The sequence below is a fragment of the Alligator sinensis genome, unplaced genomic scaffold (assembly GCF_000455745.1).
Source record: "Alligator sinensis unplaced genomic scaffold, ASM45574v1 scaffold777_1, whole genome shotgun sequence".
NCBI classification, from domain to species: domain Eukaryota; kingdom Metazoa; phylum Chordata; order Crocodylia; family Alligatoridae; genus Alligator; species Alligator sinensis.
In genome coordinates, this window is record NW_005841882.1 from 4,002,280 (window position 1) to 4,024,664 (window position 22,385).

Genomic DNA, 22,385 nt, shown 5'->3' on the forward strand with positions numbered 1-22,385 from the left:
TGTTTCGCAACAGGGGTGGTGCTGCTGTCACTGCCTCAGACAGGGTGCCCCATGTGCCTTGCGCACAGCCTGACCAGAAAAGACTGTAACGTACATATACTCCTCATATGTTACCTCATAAGCTGAAAGCTGGAAGAAACACCTGCTCTTGCCTCAGCCCTTCTTGGTCCAGTTTGGGAGATGCCATGCAGGGTTGGACTGGGAAGGGCCAAGACAAAGCAGTCCAAAGAGAAACACCTGCTCTTAGGCTGATCAGATAACCCTAATGGAGGCAGAAGCATGTGTGTACCACAGCCCTTCCTCGTCTGACTACATCGTATATGTGGGGAACTTTTACTTGGGTGTGGCAGTGGTACCCATGCCACAGCACCTTTGAAAGGTTCTTGTAGTGCCTGTCACCCTTGTTGAGAATCACTAAACTATCTCTGTTTTTGGATGCAGATGTAGGGCTTGATCCTCTCGCTGCATGATAGTTCCCCCAAGGAAGAAAGGAAAGGAGCAGCTGTTATATGCGTTTCCTGCAAAACACAGATGCCTACTTCTGCTTTATAAAACTAGTGCTATTAGATCTCCTTATCTCCCTTTATGATCGTTTAGAAAAAAACCCCATTGGGACGATACTAGGATTTAACATTTTACATGGACTTGTTCCACTATAGCCATTGTATCAAACATCTATTCATCCATGTGCCAGTAAATTAATGTATGTAACTGCTTAAAAACAATTGGAAGAAATTTGAATGTATTGGAAAAATAGAGTTCCCAGATCATCCCTTTTACCATGGGCCAGTGGTTTTTAAGGAATGACTTCAGCTGCCAAATTATTTTTGAAAGGGGGAGGTATTATTAATCATTACTTAATTTTTAGTATGATTAGAGGGGAAACTGAGAGAACTAGGTTGAAAACGCTTCAGGGATTTCACAAATCTTCCATAACTGAGTTTAGTTCCATGTATGTATGTGCAAAATAGACATTTCCATCTTGGTTGTCTGTGATGGCAGAGGAGATTGAAGGGAAAGTAGGATATCAATAAAGTTGACTCAGTAACAGTATTAGTAACTGAAATTTTAAAATACTGTACTGGTATACCTTGTGGGAAGTGGTTTGAATAACAGATTACTTGTATGCCAAGAAATAATTGATAGAATCATGGAACCTGAGGCTACAGTAAGAAGTGTTGAAACTTGGTGGTGTTAGTGGAGAGAACACATGCAGCAGACCCCAAAAACAGGGATAAGTTTACTAAAACATAACTATGCATGACAGATTTTCTACCCATCTAACTGTTGACAAGCACAGGGAAGTTAAAGCCCTGACACAGCAAGTGGGAAGTGGAGGGACGCTTTAAAAACAACATGCACCCAGTTAGAACTAATACTAGGAGCTGTCTTATTGAGGACTTGCTATGATAGGACAACCTAGAACTGCTCTGTTGATGGGAATTAATGAACAGTTCTAAAGCATAGTGCTTGCTAAAGTCTCCTGAACTCTGTATTAAGTTGAACTTTTTGCCATTCATTAAATTCCTTTCCTGCAAGTAATAGCCTTTTTGGTTTATGAGTACAGTATGCTAAAGTTTAAAGATAGGGGAGTTAGAAGAACAAATAAGTACCTTTTTCCTGATTTAATCCTACAACTTGCTTGTGCTGACATGCATTTCCCCAACTCACCCTTAGGTCACTGATTCATGTGTTCTATACAAAAAATTTTGTTTTACATTATTGGAAAAAATGAATTGTGTGGGGGAAATAGGTACACTGTTTTAAGAAGCTGTCTGAAATAAAAATATAGGCATAATGATCTGTGTTCTTGCAGAAGGGAACTCTCCTAATGTGGCCAACTCTTGCAAAATTGTACTCTGACTGCTTCTTAATGATATAGAGGCAAGATAAAGTAATAGATATACAACCAATTCCTATTCGTCTAATTCCTTGATATTAGTGTCCAGACAAATTTGATCAATTTTATCATCACTCAAGATACTACTGCAGTTTTGTTGTACTTATTTTATGCTTTTGATTTTCTTTGAAAAGCATTGACAAAATAAAAAATGTTTCCTTGTATTTGTTCCTTTCCCCCCACTCCTTCCTCCATTCTCCAAATCCAAATAAGTAGAGAGCTTTCTGAGATCCCATAGCAAACATAGTTTGCTCTCCAGGGCTGTTCCTTTGACTTCCTCCAGTCCTCTAAATCCTTGAAGGGGCATGACACTGAGAAATGTAACTCTGACTCCTGATGCTGTTGAACACTGCTTTAGCTGCTGCTGCTATTCTTGCTGTATGCTAGCCAGCAAGCATCTCCTGGGAAATTCCTTAGAGAGGAGTCCTCTGCAGGTGCTCTGGCAAGAGCTAGTGTGAGAATTGAGATATCCATGTTGGCATTGCCATGATTTATGATGAGAAATTTTAAACAGTAGTCATTCTTCATATGTTTGGGGCTGTCTTATGGGAAGTGAGTGCTGCTTCAAATCTGTACTATTTGGGGACTTGTTATTTTGAGGAAAAGAAAAGATAGCATTAGTAGAAAAATCCCCCTCCTCTAACTAAAATTTTAGAAGATACAAAATAGAAAACTATTAAAACCAGTACCTGAACACTCTTCTTACTTAATTGGGTTAGTTGTTTTGTGCCCCAGAACATAATCCATTTGACAAACTAGTAAAGTAAATATTAATCATTAGCAACAGAATTTTTGTGGTAATACAACATTCTCTTTAAAAACATAATTGTTTTCTTGGGTCAGACTGCAGATCCATCTATCCCAGTGTCCTGTCTGACAGTGACAACTAGATGCTTTAGAGCAAGGGTGTCAAAGATACAGCCCACAGGCTGGATCTGGCCTGTGGAGCCCTGTCATCCAGGCCCCAGTGTGTTTCTGGGTCTGTTGACCCATGCCATACACAAGACTTGTGCTGGACCAGCCCCATGTATGGCCCAGGATGCACAGTGCCCGCTGCAATTAGTCTAGGATGCACACCATACATGATACCTGCTTCAGTCAGTTCAGGACCCATGCTGGATACTGTGTCTCCAGGTACCCTATGCAGTGTGAATCCTGGAGCAGGCACCATGTGCACAGAATTTGTCATGCTGGCAAGGTAGGGAGGCGGGAAGGTGTGGGAGAAGTGAGCACGATAGAAAGGAAGGACAGGCTACAACTAGATCTGGACAGGTTACAGGGGTGGGTGGATGAGAACAGGATGGGATTCAATACTGACAAGTGCAAGGTACTGCACCTAGAGAGAGAGAACCAGCAGCATAGCTATAGGCTGGCGAACTCCCTTCTTGTCAGCACAGAGGCAGAAAGGGATCTTGGAGTCACTATGGATTCCAAGATGAACAGGGGCTGCCAATATGAGGACGCAGTCAGTAGGGCTAACCACCCCTTGTCATGCATCCATAGATGCATCAGGAGCAGGTCCAAGGAGGTGATCCTCCCCCTCTATGCGACATTGGTCAGGCCACAGTTGGAGTACTGCATCCAGTTCTGGGCGCCGCACTTCAGGAAGGATGTGGACAGCATTGAGAGGGTCCAAAGGAAGGCCACTAGCATGATCAGGGAGCAGCAGGACAGGCCCTATGAGGAGAGGCTACGGGACCTGAATCTGTTCAGCCTCCACAAGAGAAGGCTGAGAGGGGATCTGGTGGCCATCTGTAAACTTAACCAGGGGGGACCAGTGTGAAATGGGAGAGACCCTGTTCCCCTGATCACTACCAGGAGCAATGGCCACAAGTTGACTGAGAGTAGGTTCAGGCTAGAGATCAGGAAGCACTACTTCACAGTCAGAGCAGCTAGCATCTAGAACCAACTTCCAAGGGAAGTGGTGCTCACTCCTACCCTGGGGGTCTTCAAAAGGAGGCTAAATAATCACCTAGTTGGGGTCATTTGACCCTAGCATTCTTTCCTGCCCATGGTAGGGGGTCAGACTTGATGATCTGCCCGGGTCCCTTCCTACCCTACCAACTGTGAAGGGGTCCATGGATCCTATTTGGCCAGTGGACCACTCCCATGGACACTCCTGCTTTAGAGGAAGAGGATAAGAAACAGGGCATGAGTAAAGTGATATCGTGTTGTACCCTCTCACTTGTGTTGCGATGCCAGAATGTTTTTACCTTTTGGAGAGCAGCTGAAAATACTAAATGCTTGTGGTAAAGCACAGAGAGTGATATCAAATTTCTTAATCCTTTATAATGGACATACATTTTGTTTAAACAGAGCTATTTTGATCCTTATCTTCAGATTATTTCAGGAGTCTCTTGGCTTTGTCATGGAACAAATGCGCAAGCATAGAATTAGCATTTTTCTGTAATGCTTCTGAAAAGTTGCTGAGCTCTCTCATAGTTTGCCTGTCTTCAGGTAGAGAAAAAAGAACAGTAGGAAAGTATTAAAGAGATGTATAGTACTAGAGGTGCACTGATACATCGGTTCAATATTGGATCAGTACTGATATAAAGACAATTGTTCATATCAGAAATTGGCTTGATGTGGGCAATAATTTGGCTGCTAAATGCCCATGAGTGCATGTAGCTGCAGCGCAGCGCCAAGGCAGAGAAGCTTGGAGAGCTGTGTGCAGCGGGTAAGTCTGGTGTGAGGGAAGGGGAGGGGGGATGGAAGTGACTGGTGGGGGCAGATCAAGGCCCCTGCAGTGAGGGAGGAGTGGGGCTGGGGCAGGGACTGGGGCAAGCGCTGCTCAGCTGGGGTGGAGCAGGAGCGGGACAGAGCTGCAGCTCATCTCGGGTCTGTGGGGAGGGTGGCTCCTGTCGCTACGTGCTGCTTGTCCGGGAGCTGCTGGTCTGGCACTTGCCTGCTTATCCAGCAGCTCCCGCTGCTGCTCCCGAAGCTCATCTGGGAAGGCATGGTGGGGAATGCCCCCAAATCTGCGCAGGGTGGGGCAGGCTGGGCTGGAAAGATCTGGAGGCACGTGTCCCCCCCCATGCCCTCCTGGACGAGCGGTGGGAGCAATGGCAGGGGGGGGCCGGGACCGCGGGCGGCGCTGGCCCAGTGGTGCGCAGCAGCAGGAGCCAACACCCCCCACCCTGCACCCCCTGGACAAGCCTCGGCTCCATCCCGTGCCTGCCCTGCCCTAGCTGAGCAACACTTGCTCCAGCCCCACTCCTCCCTCACTGAGAGGACCATGATCTGCCTCCCCACACCCCTTCCCTCCCCCCTTCCCTTCTACCACACCAGACTTACCAGCTGCGTGCAGCTTTCCAAGCTGCTGGGCGGGTACGGAAATTGGATCAGTATCAGCTGATGTGCTACTTCTTAAAAATTGGCTATCAGTATTAGCCCCAAAAATCTCTTATCGGTGTACCCTAAGGAATATTTAGTACATTGAAGAAGCAAAAAAACCAAATTATTTGAAGTAATGGTGGTGATTGCTAGTATCAAGGGGAGGAAGTTTAGGGCCCAAGATTGAATTTAGGTCTCTCCATTGCCACATCTCTGCCTTGACCTTCTGTGCAACCTAAGGAACTTAGAATCATAGAAAATTAAGGTTGGACGGGACCTCAGGAAGTCATCTAGTCTAACCGCTTGCCCAAAGCAGGACCATTCCCAACTAGATCATCCCAGCCAAGGCTTTGTCTACCCAGGTCTTAAACCTCTAAGGTTGGAGATTCTACAACTTCTCTGAGTAACCTGTTCCAGTGCTTTACTAACCACCTAGTGAGATAAGGGTTTTTTTTCCCCTAGTAATTACCTAAACTTCCCTTGCTGCAACTTGACTTGAGACCATTGCTCCTTGTTCTATTATCTGCCACCACTGAGAACAGTCTAGCTCCATCCTCTTTGGAACTACCCTTCAGGTAGTTGAAGGCTACAATTAAATCCCCCCTCAGGCTTCTCTTCTCCAGACTAAATGAGTCCAGTTCCCTCAGTCTCTCCTCTAAAATCATATGTCCTAGTCCTCTAACCATTTTTGTTGCCCTCTGCTGGACTCTTTACCAAGTTGTCCACATCCTTTCTGTAGACTGGGGGGGGGGGCACACACACTGGTCACTGCACTCCAGATGTAGCTTCACTAGTGTTAAATAGAGGGGAATAATTAGGGATCTACCTTATTTGCAATTTTGCATTTTTCGCAGAAACCACGGAAAGAAACCAGTTTCTGTGAGCCCTGTGAAAATGGTTATCTCCACAATTTTGGCATGGAATTGCCAGGAAAAACAAACTTAGTAAAAATAAAATGCGACTTCTGGAAGTGGCTGCAGCCGCTTCTGGGAGCGCCACAGCACTCCACTCCTTGGCCAGAGCTTGCGGGGGGGGGCGGCAAGTGTGGCTGGTCAGGAGGTGCACCGGTGCTCTCAGGGGTGCATGTGCACCCCCGGGCACCCCCTACACGTTGCCACTGACAATCAGGTTGGTCAGGCATGACTTGCCCTTGGTGAATCCATGCTGACTGTCCCTAATCACCTTCTCCTCCAAGTGCTTAGAAATGGATTCCTGGAAGACCTGCTCCATGATTTTTCTAGGGACTGAGGTGAAGCTGGCTAGTCTGTACTGGATCCTCCTCCTTCCCTTTCTTAAAGGTGGGCACTGTATTTTCCTTTTCCCAGTCATCTGGGACCTCTCCTGATTGCCGTGAGTTTTCAAAGATAATGGCCAGTGGCTCTGTAATCACATCAGCCAACTCCCTCAGCACCTACGGATGCACTGCATCTGGCCCCATGGACGTGTACACATCCAGCTTTTCTAAATAGTTCCTAACTTGTTCTTTTGCCACTGTTGGCTGCTCACCTTCTCCCCAAACTGTGTTCCAGGTGCACTAATCTGGTAGTTGCCCTTGCCAGTGAAGACTGAGGTATAAACAGGCATTGAGTACTTTGGCCTTTTCCTCATCATTTGGCACCAAGTTGCTTCCCATGTTCAGTAAGGGACCCACGCTTTCCCTGATCTTCCTCTTGTTGATGACATACTTCTTACCCTTCATGTCCCTTGCTAGCTGCAACTTCAATTGTGCTTTGGCCTTCCTGATTTTATCTCTGTACACCCAAGCAATACTTTTATACTCCTCCCCAGTGGTTTGTCCAAGTTTCCACTTCTTGTAAGCTTCCTTTTGTGACATTTCTGTTACTTTTCCATATTCTTTGTATTAAATTTGAGTTAAATCCTGGATTGACCCTGGTTGTTGTTCATGTAACACCTGTCACAAGGGAGCTTTGATCTTTGTCGGGGTCTCTAGACAATAGTGGTAGACAGATAAAAATTGTTTCAGATGTTGCATTGATTCAGATGTTGCTTTAGTGAATTCTCTCTGTGCTAATAAATTCTAGTAACAATTTTTTTCTTTAACTAGATCTGCTCTTTTGAAATGTAGATTAGGCCAGTGAGTGTTTCAGCTTCCAAAAAGCAAGGTTAGTTTAGGGATTTCCTAAACAGTTAAATTGAGATTGTGCCAGAACACACCCTGGTTTACCTTCTGTCCATCTTTCTGACAAACTGAAACTGACACATTATCCTTCATCTCAGTAAGCTGTTCATGTTGAGAACTGTTTGCCTATTAAAAGATGCTCTTTGCTGCATAGTACCCTCTGCTGCCTTGTATTTATATTGCAGGCAGCGGCTAGCTGGATGGAGCTGGTTTACCTGTGGTAGGGAGGAGGGGAGCGGGCCCAGACCCCAAGCAGCAGGAGGGAAGGGGGGAGGGGGCCCAGACGAGGAGGGGCACGGGCTGCATCCCTGCCTGCTCTTCTCCTCCTCCCCCTACCCTGTCATTCTTGATGGACAATTGGCTAGTATAAATATGTTGACCAGAAAAGAAAGATCAAGGAAGCTGTGGTTCCATTTTTAAATAGGCAGTGTGAATTCTTAATAGAAGATGCCAAGAAAACTTCTTTGCATCAGTTTTTACAAAACATTAGGCTGCAACCAGACAGCTAATAAAGACTGTTTGGTTAGGGAAGGTGACAAGCTGAGGGATGAGGTAACAGAAGAAAGTCAGAGCTTTAGATGGGTCTGAATGAATTCAAGTCAGCAGGGTGATAAACTGCCCCTCAGAGTATTGAAGTATCTGGCAGAGGAAATAGGTAAGGTACTAGAGGACTGGGAAAGAGCTGCCTTTACATGTGCTTGGGTGTGTGTGTGGGGGGGAGGGGGGTGTATTTTAATTAGAGCAGTTCCTAGAGAAATGCTCTAATTTAAAATGCCTTACCATCACATGTATTAATCCCCCACACATTTAAAATTGGCTGTGGGATGCTTTATCTAAACCTCATTTGATGAAGTTTAGATAAAGTGCCCCCATAGCCATTTTAAAATATACAGGGGCTTATATGCATGATGGTAAGGCCATGCTGGAGCGTTCTAATTAGAATATGGAGCTGACTCGATTAATCTAAAAATGTGATTTCAAAAAGGGGAAAAAGGAGGACCGGGGCAATACTGAACAGTTAACCTCACCTCAGTATTTAGGATATGTTCCAGTAACTTCCCAAGGTAATCCATTTTTAAGCAGTAGAAGTAGAAAAGACTGATTATGAGCAGCCAGTGTGAATTTACTATGAATAAATTGTGCCAAACAAACTAGATTTACTTTTTTGACAAGATAACTTGTTGGGTGGAAGAAGAGAATGCAGTTGATAGTGTATTTGGTCTTCAGCTTGTGACAGAGTCCTACTTGACCTACTTACAATCAAACTGGAGAAATGTGAGCTAGACAAAATTACTATAAGATGGGTAAACAACTGACTCAGTAGCCGCAAGCAAGGGGTAATAATGAATGGATCCATGTCAGAATGGCAAGAGGTTTTGAGTGGAGTCTCCCAGAGGTCTGTTCTGGGCCCAGTGCTGTTCAATGTGTTTTACTAATGATTTGGATGCTGAAATGGAGAGCTTCTTGAGCAAATTTACAGATGACACAAAAGTGGAAAGAATTGCAAACATACTGGAGGACAGGAGTGCAATTCAGAAGGATCTTGAGAGCTTGAAAAGGTGGGCTGGAGCTAACAGAATAAAGGTCAATGCTGAGAAATGCAAGGAGCTGTACCTTGAAGAACAATAATTAAAAAAAATGTGTGGCACGTTGCTGGTTGGCAGGACTGTAAAGAAGGATCTAATAGTCTTGGTGGATCACAGATTCAGTATCAGTTTGCCGTGTGAAGTAGCTGCACAAAAATAATAAAGGATTTAGAAGGGAAGCCAAATGATGTGAGTTTGAAGGAAATAGTCATGTTTAGCTTGTGGAAAAGCCGTTAAGAGGGAACATGACAGCAGCTTCCAAATACTTGAAGGGCTCCCCTAAAGAAGAGCGAAAACACTGTTTCTCTTTTTTTGCAGAGAGTAGGACACAGACAGTGGCTTGAAGTTGCAGCAAAGTAGATTTAGATCAGATATTAGGAAAATCTTCTTCACTATTAGAACAGCAAGGCAGTGCAATAGTTTTTCTCCTCCTCCCTGCCACCTCCCCCAGAAGACAGTGTGTCTGTTTCTTGCTGGACTCTGCTGTTGCAGCAGAAAGCAGAACATGCCCCCCTTCACAATCCCCACATTGTGCTGGAGGAAAACACAGGCTGACAACTGGCTAGCCCAGACTGCCCATCAGGGCTGCCCTACGTACTGCTGCCATCTGTTGTTAGGCGTACTAAGGGAGCCTGCAGAGTATCTAATGCTATAAAAGCCTAAGTCTGTCTGTCTGTCCATAATGCTTTATTTGCACTCTGATTGGCTGATGGAAACAGACAATTGGAGTGCTCCGAGCATGGGGGAGTGCCATCATGATTCCGAAGTGGTGCTGAGGACCAGGCAGGGGGTGGGGGAGCTGTGGCCAGCGGTGCTGGCCTCAGCTTCCCCACCCCGCTCCCTGCAAGAGGCAGAAGAGTGTCAGCATGGGATGTTAGGTGGTGGCACTGCATCCCAGCCCCCTTCCTCCCCCCCCCACCCCCCCGGTCATTCTTGACAAGCAGTTGGCTAGTGCTAGAATATGTACACAGCCCTGTCACCCCTCTGCTGCAGTATTAGCACTGCAAGCTCTCCAGTCTTCAGGGCCTCAACATTTGAATATCTGTACATGGGGCTTTGAGTAAGTTTTTCTACCAGGAGAACAAAACCGGGAGAATTCTCTTGGATTATTTGAATGTTTGTGCACAACTTTAGATAAGCTTCTGAGTATCACAGTATCTTCCTCACCCACAACAACTTTTGCCTTTAAGTATTTATCTCTGATGAGAGTAGGGATGTGAATGGTTAAATGCTTACATGTTGATAACTAATAATATCTCACCAGTTATCATTTAGCATGGGGTGGGGAGCAGTTCAGTAGAGAAGAATGGGGGAAAGGGAAACGGTGCAATGTCTCTGAAGGAGGCAGGGCAGGCAAGAAGGAAGGAGGGAGGAGCAAGAAGGGGGAGGAGGGGCTAGTACCTAGTAATGTGGGGAGCCAAGAGGGGCCTGGTCCTTCTTGTGGCAGCGCAGGCCTGGCCCTTTCCCTGCTGTCCACTCTGAGGTGTGCATGCACCTGCCACCAGCAATGAGCTCAACTGGGGCTCCATGGACTCCAGTGTAGCTGCTTGCAGCCTCCCTGCTGCCTACCACAAGCAGCCTGGGTTCTGTGGTTGGCAGCAGGGGCCTGCCTGGAGTCCAGGCTGCTTGCGGCAGGTAGTGGGGAGGCTTCAAGCAGCTGCGCTGGTTTGTGGAGCCCCGGCCTAGCTCATTGCCAGTGATTGGTGCAAGTGTACCTTGGGATGGATGGCAGGGAAACTGCGAGGGGCACGATTCTTCTTGTGGCAGTATAGCCCTGGCTCCTTCCCCATCATCTGCCCCGAGGCACAGGTGTTCCTGCTGCCAGCAATGAGTCAGGCTAGGGCTCTGTGCACCCTGAAGCTCCTGCTCCTGGGCAGCTGGACACCAGTGGCAGCAGTGGGCAAGGGGCTTTCCCAGCTTGCTGCTGCCACCAGCACTTGGCTGCCCGGGGCTGGGAATGGCTGCAGGCACAGCAGCAAACCTCACCACAGTCCCATAAAGCCATGGGCTACTTCAGCAGGTGAGGCGCTTTCCCAGCCCACTGCTGCCACCCAGAGAACAAGTGAGTACAGGTAGGGGCCGATCCCAGCTGAATACATGTTACTGGTTAACTGTTTAACTGATAACATTAGGGGAGTTTAAAAGGGTACTTACTTAATTGCTATTTACATCCCTAGATAAGAGGTAGAGCTATTTAGCCTGTCTGCTGCTGTGAGGCTGCTGATTCAGGAGATAACACACATGCAGTGCACAGCATACTTTGACATAGTGCTGAGTGGGATAGTGAATAGGAAGTATAGTTGTATACTGAGACTTTCCGGGCTGCTTTGTCTCTTGGTATCCTACCCGACATGTTGAGGATAAACCAGAAGCTGGAAGTTGTGGCTGAGCTAGGAGTCTTGGTTTTTGGGAGATGGACTGCTGATTCCTTAAAACAGTCTATCCTGCAAGATGTGGGGGTGCCAGAAGCTTGGATGTCCTGGCTTGCATTAGAATTGGATCTCTTGAGCTCCTGGCTTCCTTTTGGAATGCCTCTCCAGCTGCCTTCCGAGCTTTGGGGATCCTCGATGTGACAGGCCACCAGGCACCTGGCAGTGGAGCCTGGGCGCCTGGAGCTTTTAAGCTCTCTGCTCTCTATCCCTACCAGACAGCTTCTGAAGAGACAGTAGCTTGGAAGTCTGGACTCCCCAGCAGCCAGGTTGAACTGTTGAGGAGCCAGGCAGACGAGCTGGCAGAGAGCCAGGCAGGTTTGAAAACATGCCTGAGTTCTGTTAAAACTCTGAAATCAAACTGTCCCTATGAAACGCTTTGATTATGACAAAATGGCATTCTCTGAAAAACATTCCATCAGAGAATTTTTGGCCGTTCTAAGTTTCAGGAGTTGGAAAGGGCTGAATTCAGTGCCTGTTTGGCCTGCAGAGCATAAATGTGAAAACTTACGAACAGGAGAAAAGTTTCAGTCCTTATATAAAATTAGGATCTTTAATATGCTGAATTGCTCCCCAAAACTCCCTTAAGTCAAACTGACTTAAAAAATGTTGTGCCCCTTCCAAGTTTCTGGTTTTGTTCCTTCATAAAAGAATGAATTATAGGATTCAATTTGTAATACTGCCACCTGAGACCCAATAGGAATGTCAGTGTCTGTCTGTTTATCCAGACTTGCACAGCACTTCTTAGAGTAGAAGCTAAAAATTGCTGTAATTGATCCATTTTTATCTCTCATTCTTGGCACTGTAGGGTATTATATAATAAGGCTTTCCTAGAGATAGTCACAACAATTACTTGAATCTATTTTAAAGAAAAGGCTAAAATCAGTAGGAAAAGAGCTATTAAAAATGACAAGCCAGAGTACAGATAAACATATGGCACATTCCAGGTCAGAAGTGGCTTCATGCTTTTCTACCCCCAAGACATAGTTTGCTCCATTTTGTTAATTTGGTTCAGCCATGAGTTAATATACCTTTTAAAGTGAGGGAATAAGATTGATAACAAATCCCTTATTGCAGGGGTGGTCAACCTACCACATGAATGCCAGAAGTGGCATAGGCAGCCTGTATGTGGCAGGTAGCAGATTGGGAAGGGGATAGACAGCACAGTGGTAAATAGGACAGGAAGCATAAAGCAGAGCATCCAATCAGGTAGGGAGCACAAGGCAGGAAGCAGAAAGGAGAGCAGCAGCTTGGTCAGGGAACAGATACAGAATCATAGAAAATGAGGGTTGGAAGGGACCTCAAGGGGGCTAGTCCAACCCAACTTCCTGGTCAAAGCAGGAATATCCCTAACTAGAGCATCCCAGCCAGGGCTTTGTCAAGCTGGGTCTTAAAAACCTCCAAGGATGGAGATTCCACCACCTCTCTAGGTAACCTGTTCCAGTGTTTCACCACTCTCCTAGTGAGAGTTTTTTCCTAATACCCAACTTAAATTTCCCTTGCTGCAACTTGAGACCATTGCTCCTTGTTCTGTCATCTGCTACCACTGCAAACAGAACATTAGTACTTTAGCAGCCCAGGGCTCTCACTAGGATATATAGTAAAAGCTTTGTTATCCGGCACCCATGGGGAATAGGGGATGCTGGATAACAAAATATGCTGGTTAACTGAAAGGCCTGGACAGGCGTCTTTGCCTGTTCAGGCCGCCGCCTCTCCCACCACGTCTGGGGCGTCGCCACTCCTCCCGCCGCATCGCTGCCCTTCCTGCTACATCGCCGCCTCTCCTATGGGCCCCAAGGGACAAGGAGGCAGGACCCATGCAGGCTGCTATGCCCCGGGCTGTGGGGGCTCAGCGAAACTGGAAGCGCTTCTGGTTTTGCTTTTACCTTTCATGTGGGCTAATAGAGCTTGCCAGCTTGTAAGGTGGTGGATAACGCAGCTTTTACTGTACTACACGTGTCTAAGGGTGGCAATATCCATTCTGTTTCCAAGAGGATTATATAGCAGTTGTTTAAAAAAAAAAGACGAGAAGGGACCCTAGGTACCTGCAGTCTGTTTCTGGCTCTGCCACAGACCTGCTGTGCCTCCAGGCAATTCATTTTACCCACTGTCTGGTTTACTTGGATAAGGTCTTCAGTGTGGTAACTCTTGCTGTGTGTTTTTTATGGTGCTTAAGGAAAGGCACCAGAGACCCAATCTTCTGCTGGAGCCTTATGCACTAGAAATAATAAGAGGAAAAGGACAGACCATTGAGGCTGGATGGACACAACAAGTGAAAGGAGGTCTGAAGTACAGGTGGAATTGAACCTGGCTTGTATAAACATTTTTGCATCACATTAAAAGGAAATTAATACGTAGGATTGCATGGCCTGATTTAACTATCATGATTCCTTGCCCAAATAATGTAACTGGATGTACACATGGCTAATTAGGATATTTCTGTATGCAAGATCACATGTACAAATTAAAGCACAAGTCTTGCACTGTCAGTTGGTAGTCTACTTTTTCTGCTCTCTGAGCAGCTGGAGGGTGCATTTTTTTCTGCCTTCTATACTTTATAAAACTTCTTAACTTATTTCTCCATAGAATATTTTCCCTATCAAACTAGGCTTTTCTACCATAGAATGCTTTCCTTGTTGAACTAGTCGTCTCCCAAACCGTACTTTTAATACAGAAATTGCTGTTATTTAGGGATTGATAATACTGACAAGTGGCACAAGCTGTGCTCTAAGAAACTTAAGCAATTTTCATACATGATTTACAAATAGAATAATAGTTTAAGGCCAGGTCGTGTGCATTTCTCTACCACTTCTATCCTGTTGGTTTCCCCTCTGTTCTCTCTGTCTTGCCTTTCCTTTACCTGAGAGGATTCAAACTGTTGGCAACACTTTTTAAAACTTATTAAATGTACCTAAGGTGGCATTGCAAAGTAGCCAAAACACAGTAAGGTTATTATATGTTTTTAGATTTGAAGGACTTAACTGTGGTTCTGAAGTAGTAAAAAGAGCTGGTAGTATAACTATATGTGTGTTCTATTTCTGTTAGCAAGCAAATGAGAGAGCTGGAAAAGTCAGGAATGCTGAAAGGAACGCTGAGCGCAGAGAAGCAGTTTTCTCTCATCCATGGCTGTTCAGACTTAAAAGAAGCACTAGAGGGTGCCACTTTCATTCAGGTAAGTTAAATACTTGACTGTTCCTAGCAAAAAACAGGTATTTCATCTGGCCTTACTAATATGTTCTAGCCAACCTCAGTTAAAACAGCAAATAAATTTTGATGATTTTAGACCTAAATATTATCTCATAGTTATTAGACTAATTCAGATCAGTATTCCTTGCATCTACTGTATCTCATTTCCTGTAGGACTTAATCCTTCCGGTAGACCATTTCAAAACATATGATATGAGACCAGAAGTCAATTATACTCCAAACTGTGTATATTTTTAAAGTGCTAGTTCAACTGATAGACCATTTTATCTTTTAAGTTCTAATTCTGTTTGCTTTTTTGATTTTGAACAAATACAAAAAATGTTTTAATCAACCATATGCTTCTCTATTTAACATTCTGCATTTATAAACTATTTTTAGGGTAAAATGTTCTATAGAGGACTGTGTAACTGAACTTCAGAGCAAACTAGTAAAATCAAGTGAAACTTTTTGTACTCTCACCTACTTAAGGTTTGGAAATTTTGCTTTCTTGGGTTATAATTTAACCAAGTGGAGTCTCAAATTAATCAGTGGTTTATTCCTGATATATCAAGCAACTATTTAAGTTGGAAAAATCTGTTTGATATAAGTGTTTATACTGTGTCCTTTGCCATATGCAAATATAGATGAGGAGGAGCCTGGAGTTCTCCCTGGCTGCTGCAGGGGGGCAGGCTGGGCAGGAGCAGCCCTAGTCTGAATCACTCCCATCAGAAGCAAATTTGTTCCTGACAGGAGCATGTTCAGATGTGTGTGGGGGATGCAATTTAATGTGCCTGGATTTTCTTCACAGAAAATTTAGATGCATCAATTGCATGTATAGATGCGCCCACTGAACACCAAATGTTCAAAGTTCCTATTTCTTGTTCTGAAGTTTCCCTAGCCTTATTACAGCCTATATGTTATTTGTAGCATTTTGGCATTTGTGAATTTGGTTCTCGATAGTCTTATTGCAATAGAAGTTTAACTATAAACGCACTTTTCCCAATATGCCAAGGTTAGGCATTTCTGTATGGAAATGTGTCCATGTCATTAGATTATTATATCCTTAGTACTCTTTCTCAAAAGGTTAATCTCCCTTTTTTTTAAAGATGATGGACATGGATGAGGAGAAAACTATCATGAAATGTCACATTCCACAAAAACTCTAATGTTGTCAGAGTCAACATATAAAGGATTTTTAAAAATAGCTTACTGAGGAGAAAGTGTTACAAAGTCACAAAATACATATAATTTAACCATGTAGAATAGAAGTTGATGATTAAGAACATGTACATGTGACATCTACAACAGTATTAAAACTACAATATCAGTGCACTCTCAAACACTCATTTAGTTCTGTGTTTTTGTTCTGGCTCTCCTGTAATCAAACTTGTTTTGGAGCACTATCAACATGTCCAGTCTCAGAAGTGGAATATAATTGAACATTGACCAAACTTCTGCCAAAATATGCAGTAGCTCAGATATTCAGAAGAGAAGTGACTGCTGGAAAATCAGCACTTCCAATGAATTACAGGGCCAAGGGGAGCCATGCTGACACAACCTATGAAATTGCATCTGCAAAGTGAATGGCACAGGTCTTCTGTGTGACCCTATCCAGAACCTTCTGGGCAGGAGGGGCAAGGTGGATAGCCAGGTGGCTGAATGGAAGATGGGAACTCTAATTTTAGCAGGAAGATACCTGATTTTTTAAAACAATTCTGGCGCATAATGAAGAAAAAGCTGATGAAAAAGCAATTATCTTCCAGAAACGCACAAGAATTTAGAATCCTGTTCTGAAGTCCTGTCTTTATTTGAACACATTGAGGTAGAAAACCCACCACTTCCCTAAGTAGTTTGTCCCAATGGTCACTCATCCTTATGGCTTGAAAATAAGTGCTTTTTCTAATGTGAATGTCAGGCTTTCACTTCCAGGCATGGGTTCTTGTGCATTTCTTTGCTTGATTAAAGAGCTCATTAATATTAATTTTATCTCACTATGAAGTTACTTGCATATTGCTCAAGTCATTTCAGTCTTTTTTATTAAATTAAATAGCTTGAGCCCTTTAAGTATTCAACAACAGGGCATTTTCTCCAGCTCTTGAATAATTTTTTTATGATTTGTTTTGCTTCATTTTCAATGTTAGCATTTAAAAAATGTGGATGCTAGCATTGTATGTGCTATTCTAGTCTTTTCAGTGCCCCATACTGAGGTAAAAATCCCCTCCCTGCTCTAATATGCTATTTCCCTGTTTCTCTATTGAAAGATCATGTTAACCATGTTTGCCATAGAATTGCACTGTCCTGTAGGGTTGTTCCATCCTCTTTGTAGCACTGCCTGGCCAAACTGATGTCACTCATGAAGAAAATTGCAAAACTGGGTAATGTGGGGTTAGTTAAGTAATGTAGTTTTATCCTTTTTGGGCTCTGTGACTGAAGTTGAACAGGCATTAGTAATGAAGTTACTTGCTCTGAAAAACAAATGGTAGATCTTGAGTACAGTAATCTGATATTTCAGGAACTGGAGCACTGCAGCATATCTTTTAACTGTAGTAAAGTACAAAATGTCTCTGTCAGGATGCTGGCTCTCACTGTACTGAGTTAGTGTTTATCTGTACAGTATCATATGCTAGAGATTTTCCTGCCATTTTAAGAGCTAGTGATTTTTAGCAAGCATCAAATGTCCCATTTATACGTGTTGTTATTACATTTTGGGATATTTGAGTAGTTGTTTTTGTTTCTTTGGTTCCGAGAAGAATTACAGTAGCTAAGATAGGAATTAAGTTGTCATATAAAAAAATGAGTAAGTTATACCTGAACTGTCAGTGTCATGACACAGATCTAGCAAAGCATTCGTTGTTCATAACATGCAAATAGTATATAAATAATAATAAGGTAAATGGCCATGAGCCAAGACCCCCAACAATGCCTCCTTCTGAACATCTATTTCATCAGTCTTTACAAACCCTTACAATGTGGATTTTATAGTGTCTGATGAAGGAGGCTATCACTTATGAAAGCTTATGCCTCTCTGAACTAGTTAGTCTCTAAGGTACGACTCTGCCTTTACTTCTGCCTGACTTTAGAGCAACATGGCCTACTACCTTCCTCTGTGTGGCTCTGTAATAGGTGTTTCTACTAATGCAGTTTGTAGGCCACAGAATGCTGTAGCTATTATTCAGGATCATTAAGCACTTACAAAATACTTAAAGGGTGTAATGGTTGCATTTTTCAGTCATCTTGGTAATTTTTATAAGCTAGTTATTTAGAGTGCCTTTTCAGAGTAGCTCATGAAGAAACCCCATTCCCACTGCAGGGTTTGCCTTAGTTCTGCTGGTTACAGAAGTTGGACTCTTGGGCTGTGTCCGTATGAGCAGGGGCTTGCATTTGCAGCAGCACAAATTTGTGCTGCTACTTTGTGTTGCAGTGCATGCCCCTGCTTGCGCGCTTTGCAGCAGGACACATTGTCCCACTGCTCCATGTGATGCAGAGGGAGCCTCAGTGTGGGGTCTAGCTGGCAGGCAGCCCCCACACTCAGGCACCCTGTGCCCCAGCCAGCTGGGGAGCGGCACGTAGAGACCCTGGGCTGCCTGCTTCACCATCTCTGCATGCTGCAAAGCCCCTGTGCATCAGCCAGCCACTCCCCAGCTGACTGGGGCGCAGTGTGCCTTGAGAAGGGGCAGCAAGCAGGCGGCTCTGGTCTGGCTGCTCCCTTGTCTCTGAGTGCCTCAGGGCAGGGGCTCCACTGTAGAGCCCGTGCACTGAGGCACGTGGAACCCCCATCTCAAGGCACGCTGCATCCCAGCCAGCTGGCTAGTGGCTGGGGGCGGGGGCGGGGGGCGCAGTCCCCCCTGCCAGCTGGCTAGTGGCTGGCTCAGATGCAGGGTGCCTCAGCACAGGGGGTACCCTGCTTTGCACTGCGCTGCTTGGTGGGCTTTGCACTGCTACCGGGAAATCTGGAAAGAGGTTTGCAGTGCCATAACCTGAACGTGCCTGCATGTCTGGATCTGACCTTTTGAGTGCAAGTGTGTGAACATGCATGACCATATTTTTCTATCAAGTTCCCTGTTTTCTTTCTGCCTGTGGTAAACATTTGTATGTACCTGAGTGTCCTTTCATGGTAGTATTCCTTTGTTACTACACCTGTGTTTTTCAGTTTTTTATTCAGTACTTTTGTGGACATTTTTTTATTTAGGTCATCTGATGTTATCTGGTTCCCATCCTTCCTCCAGTTATTTTCAGTAGTTGCATATGAGGTGACATCGCAACATTATGCCTCGTTCTGTTAGCTTACCGGTGGCTCAGTCAGAACAATCTGTAGATCAATCTCTGTCTCTTGTTGAAATATAAGGCCTGTCTACACTTGACATTGTCTCAGATTAAACTTAAGTCATTTTGCATTAAAGAATTTTCTTTCCCCAAACACAAGTGTTGTAGTGAATCATGTGGTATTTGAACATGTGCGTTTAAACGCACTTGGGAAGCAAGTCTGCTGAAGTGCAGGATGGGCTCATCTGCAGCAAAGTAGGGGTGGAGACGTACTTATCCCAAAGTAGCTCTTGAGTATCTCCTAAATCCTCCCACCAGTATCCTACACAGTTTTTCAGGATGCCTGGATTGCATGTTTGTGTGCCCTTGCTGTTCCAGGATCATCCTGACTCACCTGTTTAAACACTGGCACACAACCAGTTACTGTCCTCCTGTGACCCCAGTACTGAGGTTGTCCATATGACTGTCACACTCCTGTGTGTTGAACAGCTATCCCTCGTACTGAGGTTCTAGACTTCATTGTTTTTTGGGAAAGGAATATGTGCAGGCCTATCTGTGCACTGGAATGGCTAGAATTCAGATATATATGTGTCTGTCTGAACAAATGAATGAGGGAAGCGCAACACATATTGAAGCCAGTGCTAAATAAAAGAAAAGAACTTAACCTGGTTGAAAAAAAGTGTAAGGGATGACCATGACTTTTGGAGAACTTGCAGCATCTACAGCTACTTTGAGCTGGACTGTATATTTGCGAGGGAACCTAAAATTAAACCTCTGCGTTTGATGGAGATCACCAAAGAACACTGAAAGCACCCATGGCAGTAATAATCCCAAACCCTCTGATTTCATGACCACTGCAGACACGGAGAAAGACTACTTTCCAAAGACCGAGGAGCTGACAGAATTGCAACCAGGTGGTCCAACTGCATCACAGAGGAGACACACTGCAGGGAATCACTTCCAGTAAGCAGTATATGTTGCTTATATGGAGACAAACAGCTCTTAGTCTGAGGTGTCGTAAGGGTGATGTCATATTTGTCTAGAGCAGGGGTAGGCAACCCCTGGCATGGGTGCCAGAGCATGGCATGTGAAGGCATTTTGCTTGGTACATGCACCTTGGGGCAAATGGCTGGGAAGGGGCCAGGGCTACACTATCACAACAAGGATCTGGCCCCTTGTGGCTCCCCTGCCATCCACCTGGCATGCCAATGTCTTACAAGTTGAGGTTGCAGGTATTTTTGGCACTCTGCCCAAAAATGTTGCTGACCCCTAGTTTAGATTGCCTAGTATTCAAGTATATGAATTATTATACATTCATCAAAAATGGATGGTGGGATGGAATAAGAAGAATATTTTCATTTAAAACCCAAAATACATGGCCATCCAGTGGGAATCCATGAACCTCAGGAGTGGAACAGTGCATTACAGAATGTCTGGCTAGAATTCAGAGCTCTTTTTCAAAGTCTGACTCTCCTGTGTAGCCACGCAGCGAAGAGAAAAATATTTCTTTAATTGGGGAGTAACGGTGCAGTGGTATGCTCTAGTGGCACCACAGTTATTGGTCTTAATATAGACACAGAAAACCTACTGCAAATTTCAAGAGCAGATCTGCCTTTTCATTGTTCCATCTTTAGTTTTCCCATGTGTTTTTGACATTCCTGGCTGAAATTCTTTTGAATACAAATTAGGTTTGATTAGCTTGGTTCAAAGTATTAACATAAAGTGCTCATGCATGCATGCTTACTTGTGTTCCCTGGTTGAGAATCACTAATTTAAAGAGACTATTTGAATTCTTCAAAATTATACCTTCTTGCAATTGAATAGGAGATATAAACCTGCTTCCCTTTTCATCTTGAATCTGGGCTGTAGTAACCAAGGCATCTGACTATACAGGTGGAAGAGATGCAACAAACATTAATTTTAAGAAAAAAAGTTTAGCATCCTGAAATGGTCAACTTTTGACAGCTGTTTACTGACAAAATAATGCATGGTAATTATATTTTATATATCATGATAAATGTCTGTAACCCAATAAAAAACCATATATAAAAACAAAATATGGTCATAGAGCAAGTGTGGTTACTTACTATCAGGTTGGGTCAGATGCTACCAGCTGTGCATTGAAACATGGAAAAAGGGGTGCTTGGCACTCTGTAGTCTCTGTTTTCTGTCACAAGCAAATAGTGTGTTGGCAAGGTTTCTTCCATTCTTGAAGAAATTGATCACTGTAGAATTATCTTCTCTGTCCTGAGGATTTAAAAAATGAGCATATATAATTACAACCTGCTTTGAGCATTTTATTACAATAAATAAATATCAGTGAAAGATCCAAAATTATTTAAGATTATGAAAATGTTGTGAATCTTATTTTGGTTAATAAGTGTAAAGATTTGGAGTTTCTCTTATTTTTTACAGTTATTAGCTTATTAATTTTTTCAATTCTTTTTTTCAATCAAAAGGAAGACAGGCAAGATGATAAAATGTATTAATTAGTCAGACCTGTCTCTTACTGTAAGAGCTAAAGTTAGACACGCTATGTATTTGGCTAAAAGTTTGTTAACCTATGTGCATTAGGTGAGGAGAATAGGAACATGCAGTTTCTAACATCCATAAAATGTGAAGAAATAATCTCTCTAGCCTTAAATCTACCCAAGTTATAATACAGACTTAACTAGCATGTAGCATTAAATGTACAAGCTCCTTTGCAATGCTAGGAGAGTATGATACTTACTTGTTTACCCAGGAGTCTTTCAGTTTTGGGAACGTATTTTCTCCAATTTTAAGATCTTGCTGCTTGATATTCAGCATGATTTCTTCAATGCATAGTACGCATCTGCCAAAATGGTTCCTTTGAACTCTGTTTTTGTTTAAAATTCTATCATTCATCATGGCCAGTAATGACTCTGGGTTACTCAGTAACCGCTGGTTACTAAGTAAACTCTTTCCTCCATTTACTTTTTAAATATTATTAGAATTGATGCAAATCTTTGCTTACCAAAAGAGATGTGCAAGTAAACTTAAATACCCTTTGTCTTATGTGACTCCTAAGTAAACCAAAACTAGATGAGACTGCTTTCACAAAATTTTCACTTTGAGGGAAGGGTTTTGTTTTATACTTTCTTAAGTTCAGTATCTAAGATGCGTCTAATCCAAGTCCACTATGGAACATATTTTCTGTTACTCTGTTTCTGCACTGAATTTGTGGCCAGTGGCACAAGATAAATGAATTCAAGCCAATCCTGTGAATCCCTAATTTTGGATCCGATACCTGGAACTACTTGGAGTAGCCCTAGGGCTGCTCTGAATCTGGCCAATTTGTCATTGACCTCCAATCAGAAGAGCCAGAGTGAGATTAATTGTGGTCTTAACTTATGTATTTGGGATATTTTGACTTAAATTGATTTTGTAGATTAGAATATTTCATGTAGATTTTTCAGTCCTTCACATCTCTTGTCTAATATATAGTTCAATTTTATAGTGACTTATTTTTTATACAATTGTGAACCTCCTTAGATCTAGAAATTAGGGAAATAACAGGCAATTTGATT

The 22,385-nt window shown here is 43.6% G+C and overlaps 1 protein-coding gene and 1 long non-coding RNA gene across 5 annotated transcripts in view; one reads left to right on the forward strand and one right to left on the reverse strand.

The window, feature by feature from the left end:
• Nucleotides 1-22,385, forward strand: part of CRYL1 (crystallin lambda 1) — a 95,942-nt gene that overhangs the window by 7,120 nt on the left and 66,437 nt on the right. For both annotated transcript variants that reach the window (XM_006017636.3, XM_025196635.1), the window contains exon 3: nucleotides 14,434-14,560. In XM_006017636.3, the coding sequence (XP_006017698.1) occupies nucleotides 14,434-14,560 (127 nt within the window). The remainder of the gene's footprint in view (nucleotides 1-14,433; nucleotides 14,561-22,385) is intronic.
• Nucleotides 445-21,693, reverse strand: LOC112549220. Of its 3 annotated transcripts, XR_003092592.1 has the most exons (5): nucleotides 21,569-21,693; nucleotides 20,925-21,084; nucleotides 13,434-13,606; nucleotides 2,590-2,655; nucleotides 445-2,486 (listed from the first exon to the last, which is right to left on the reverse strand). It is a non-coding gene; the product is annotated as an uncharacterized LOC112549220 (long non-coding RNA). The 3 variants fall into 3 exon arrangements; XR_003092593.1 differs by lacking the exon at nucleotides 2,590-2,655; XR_003092591.1 differs by lacking the exons at nucleotides 445-2,486; nucleotides 2,590-2,655 and adding an exon at nucleotides 3,868-4,351.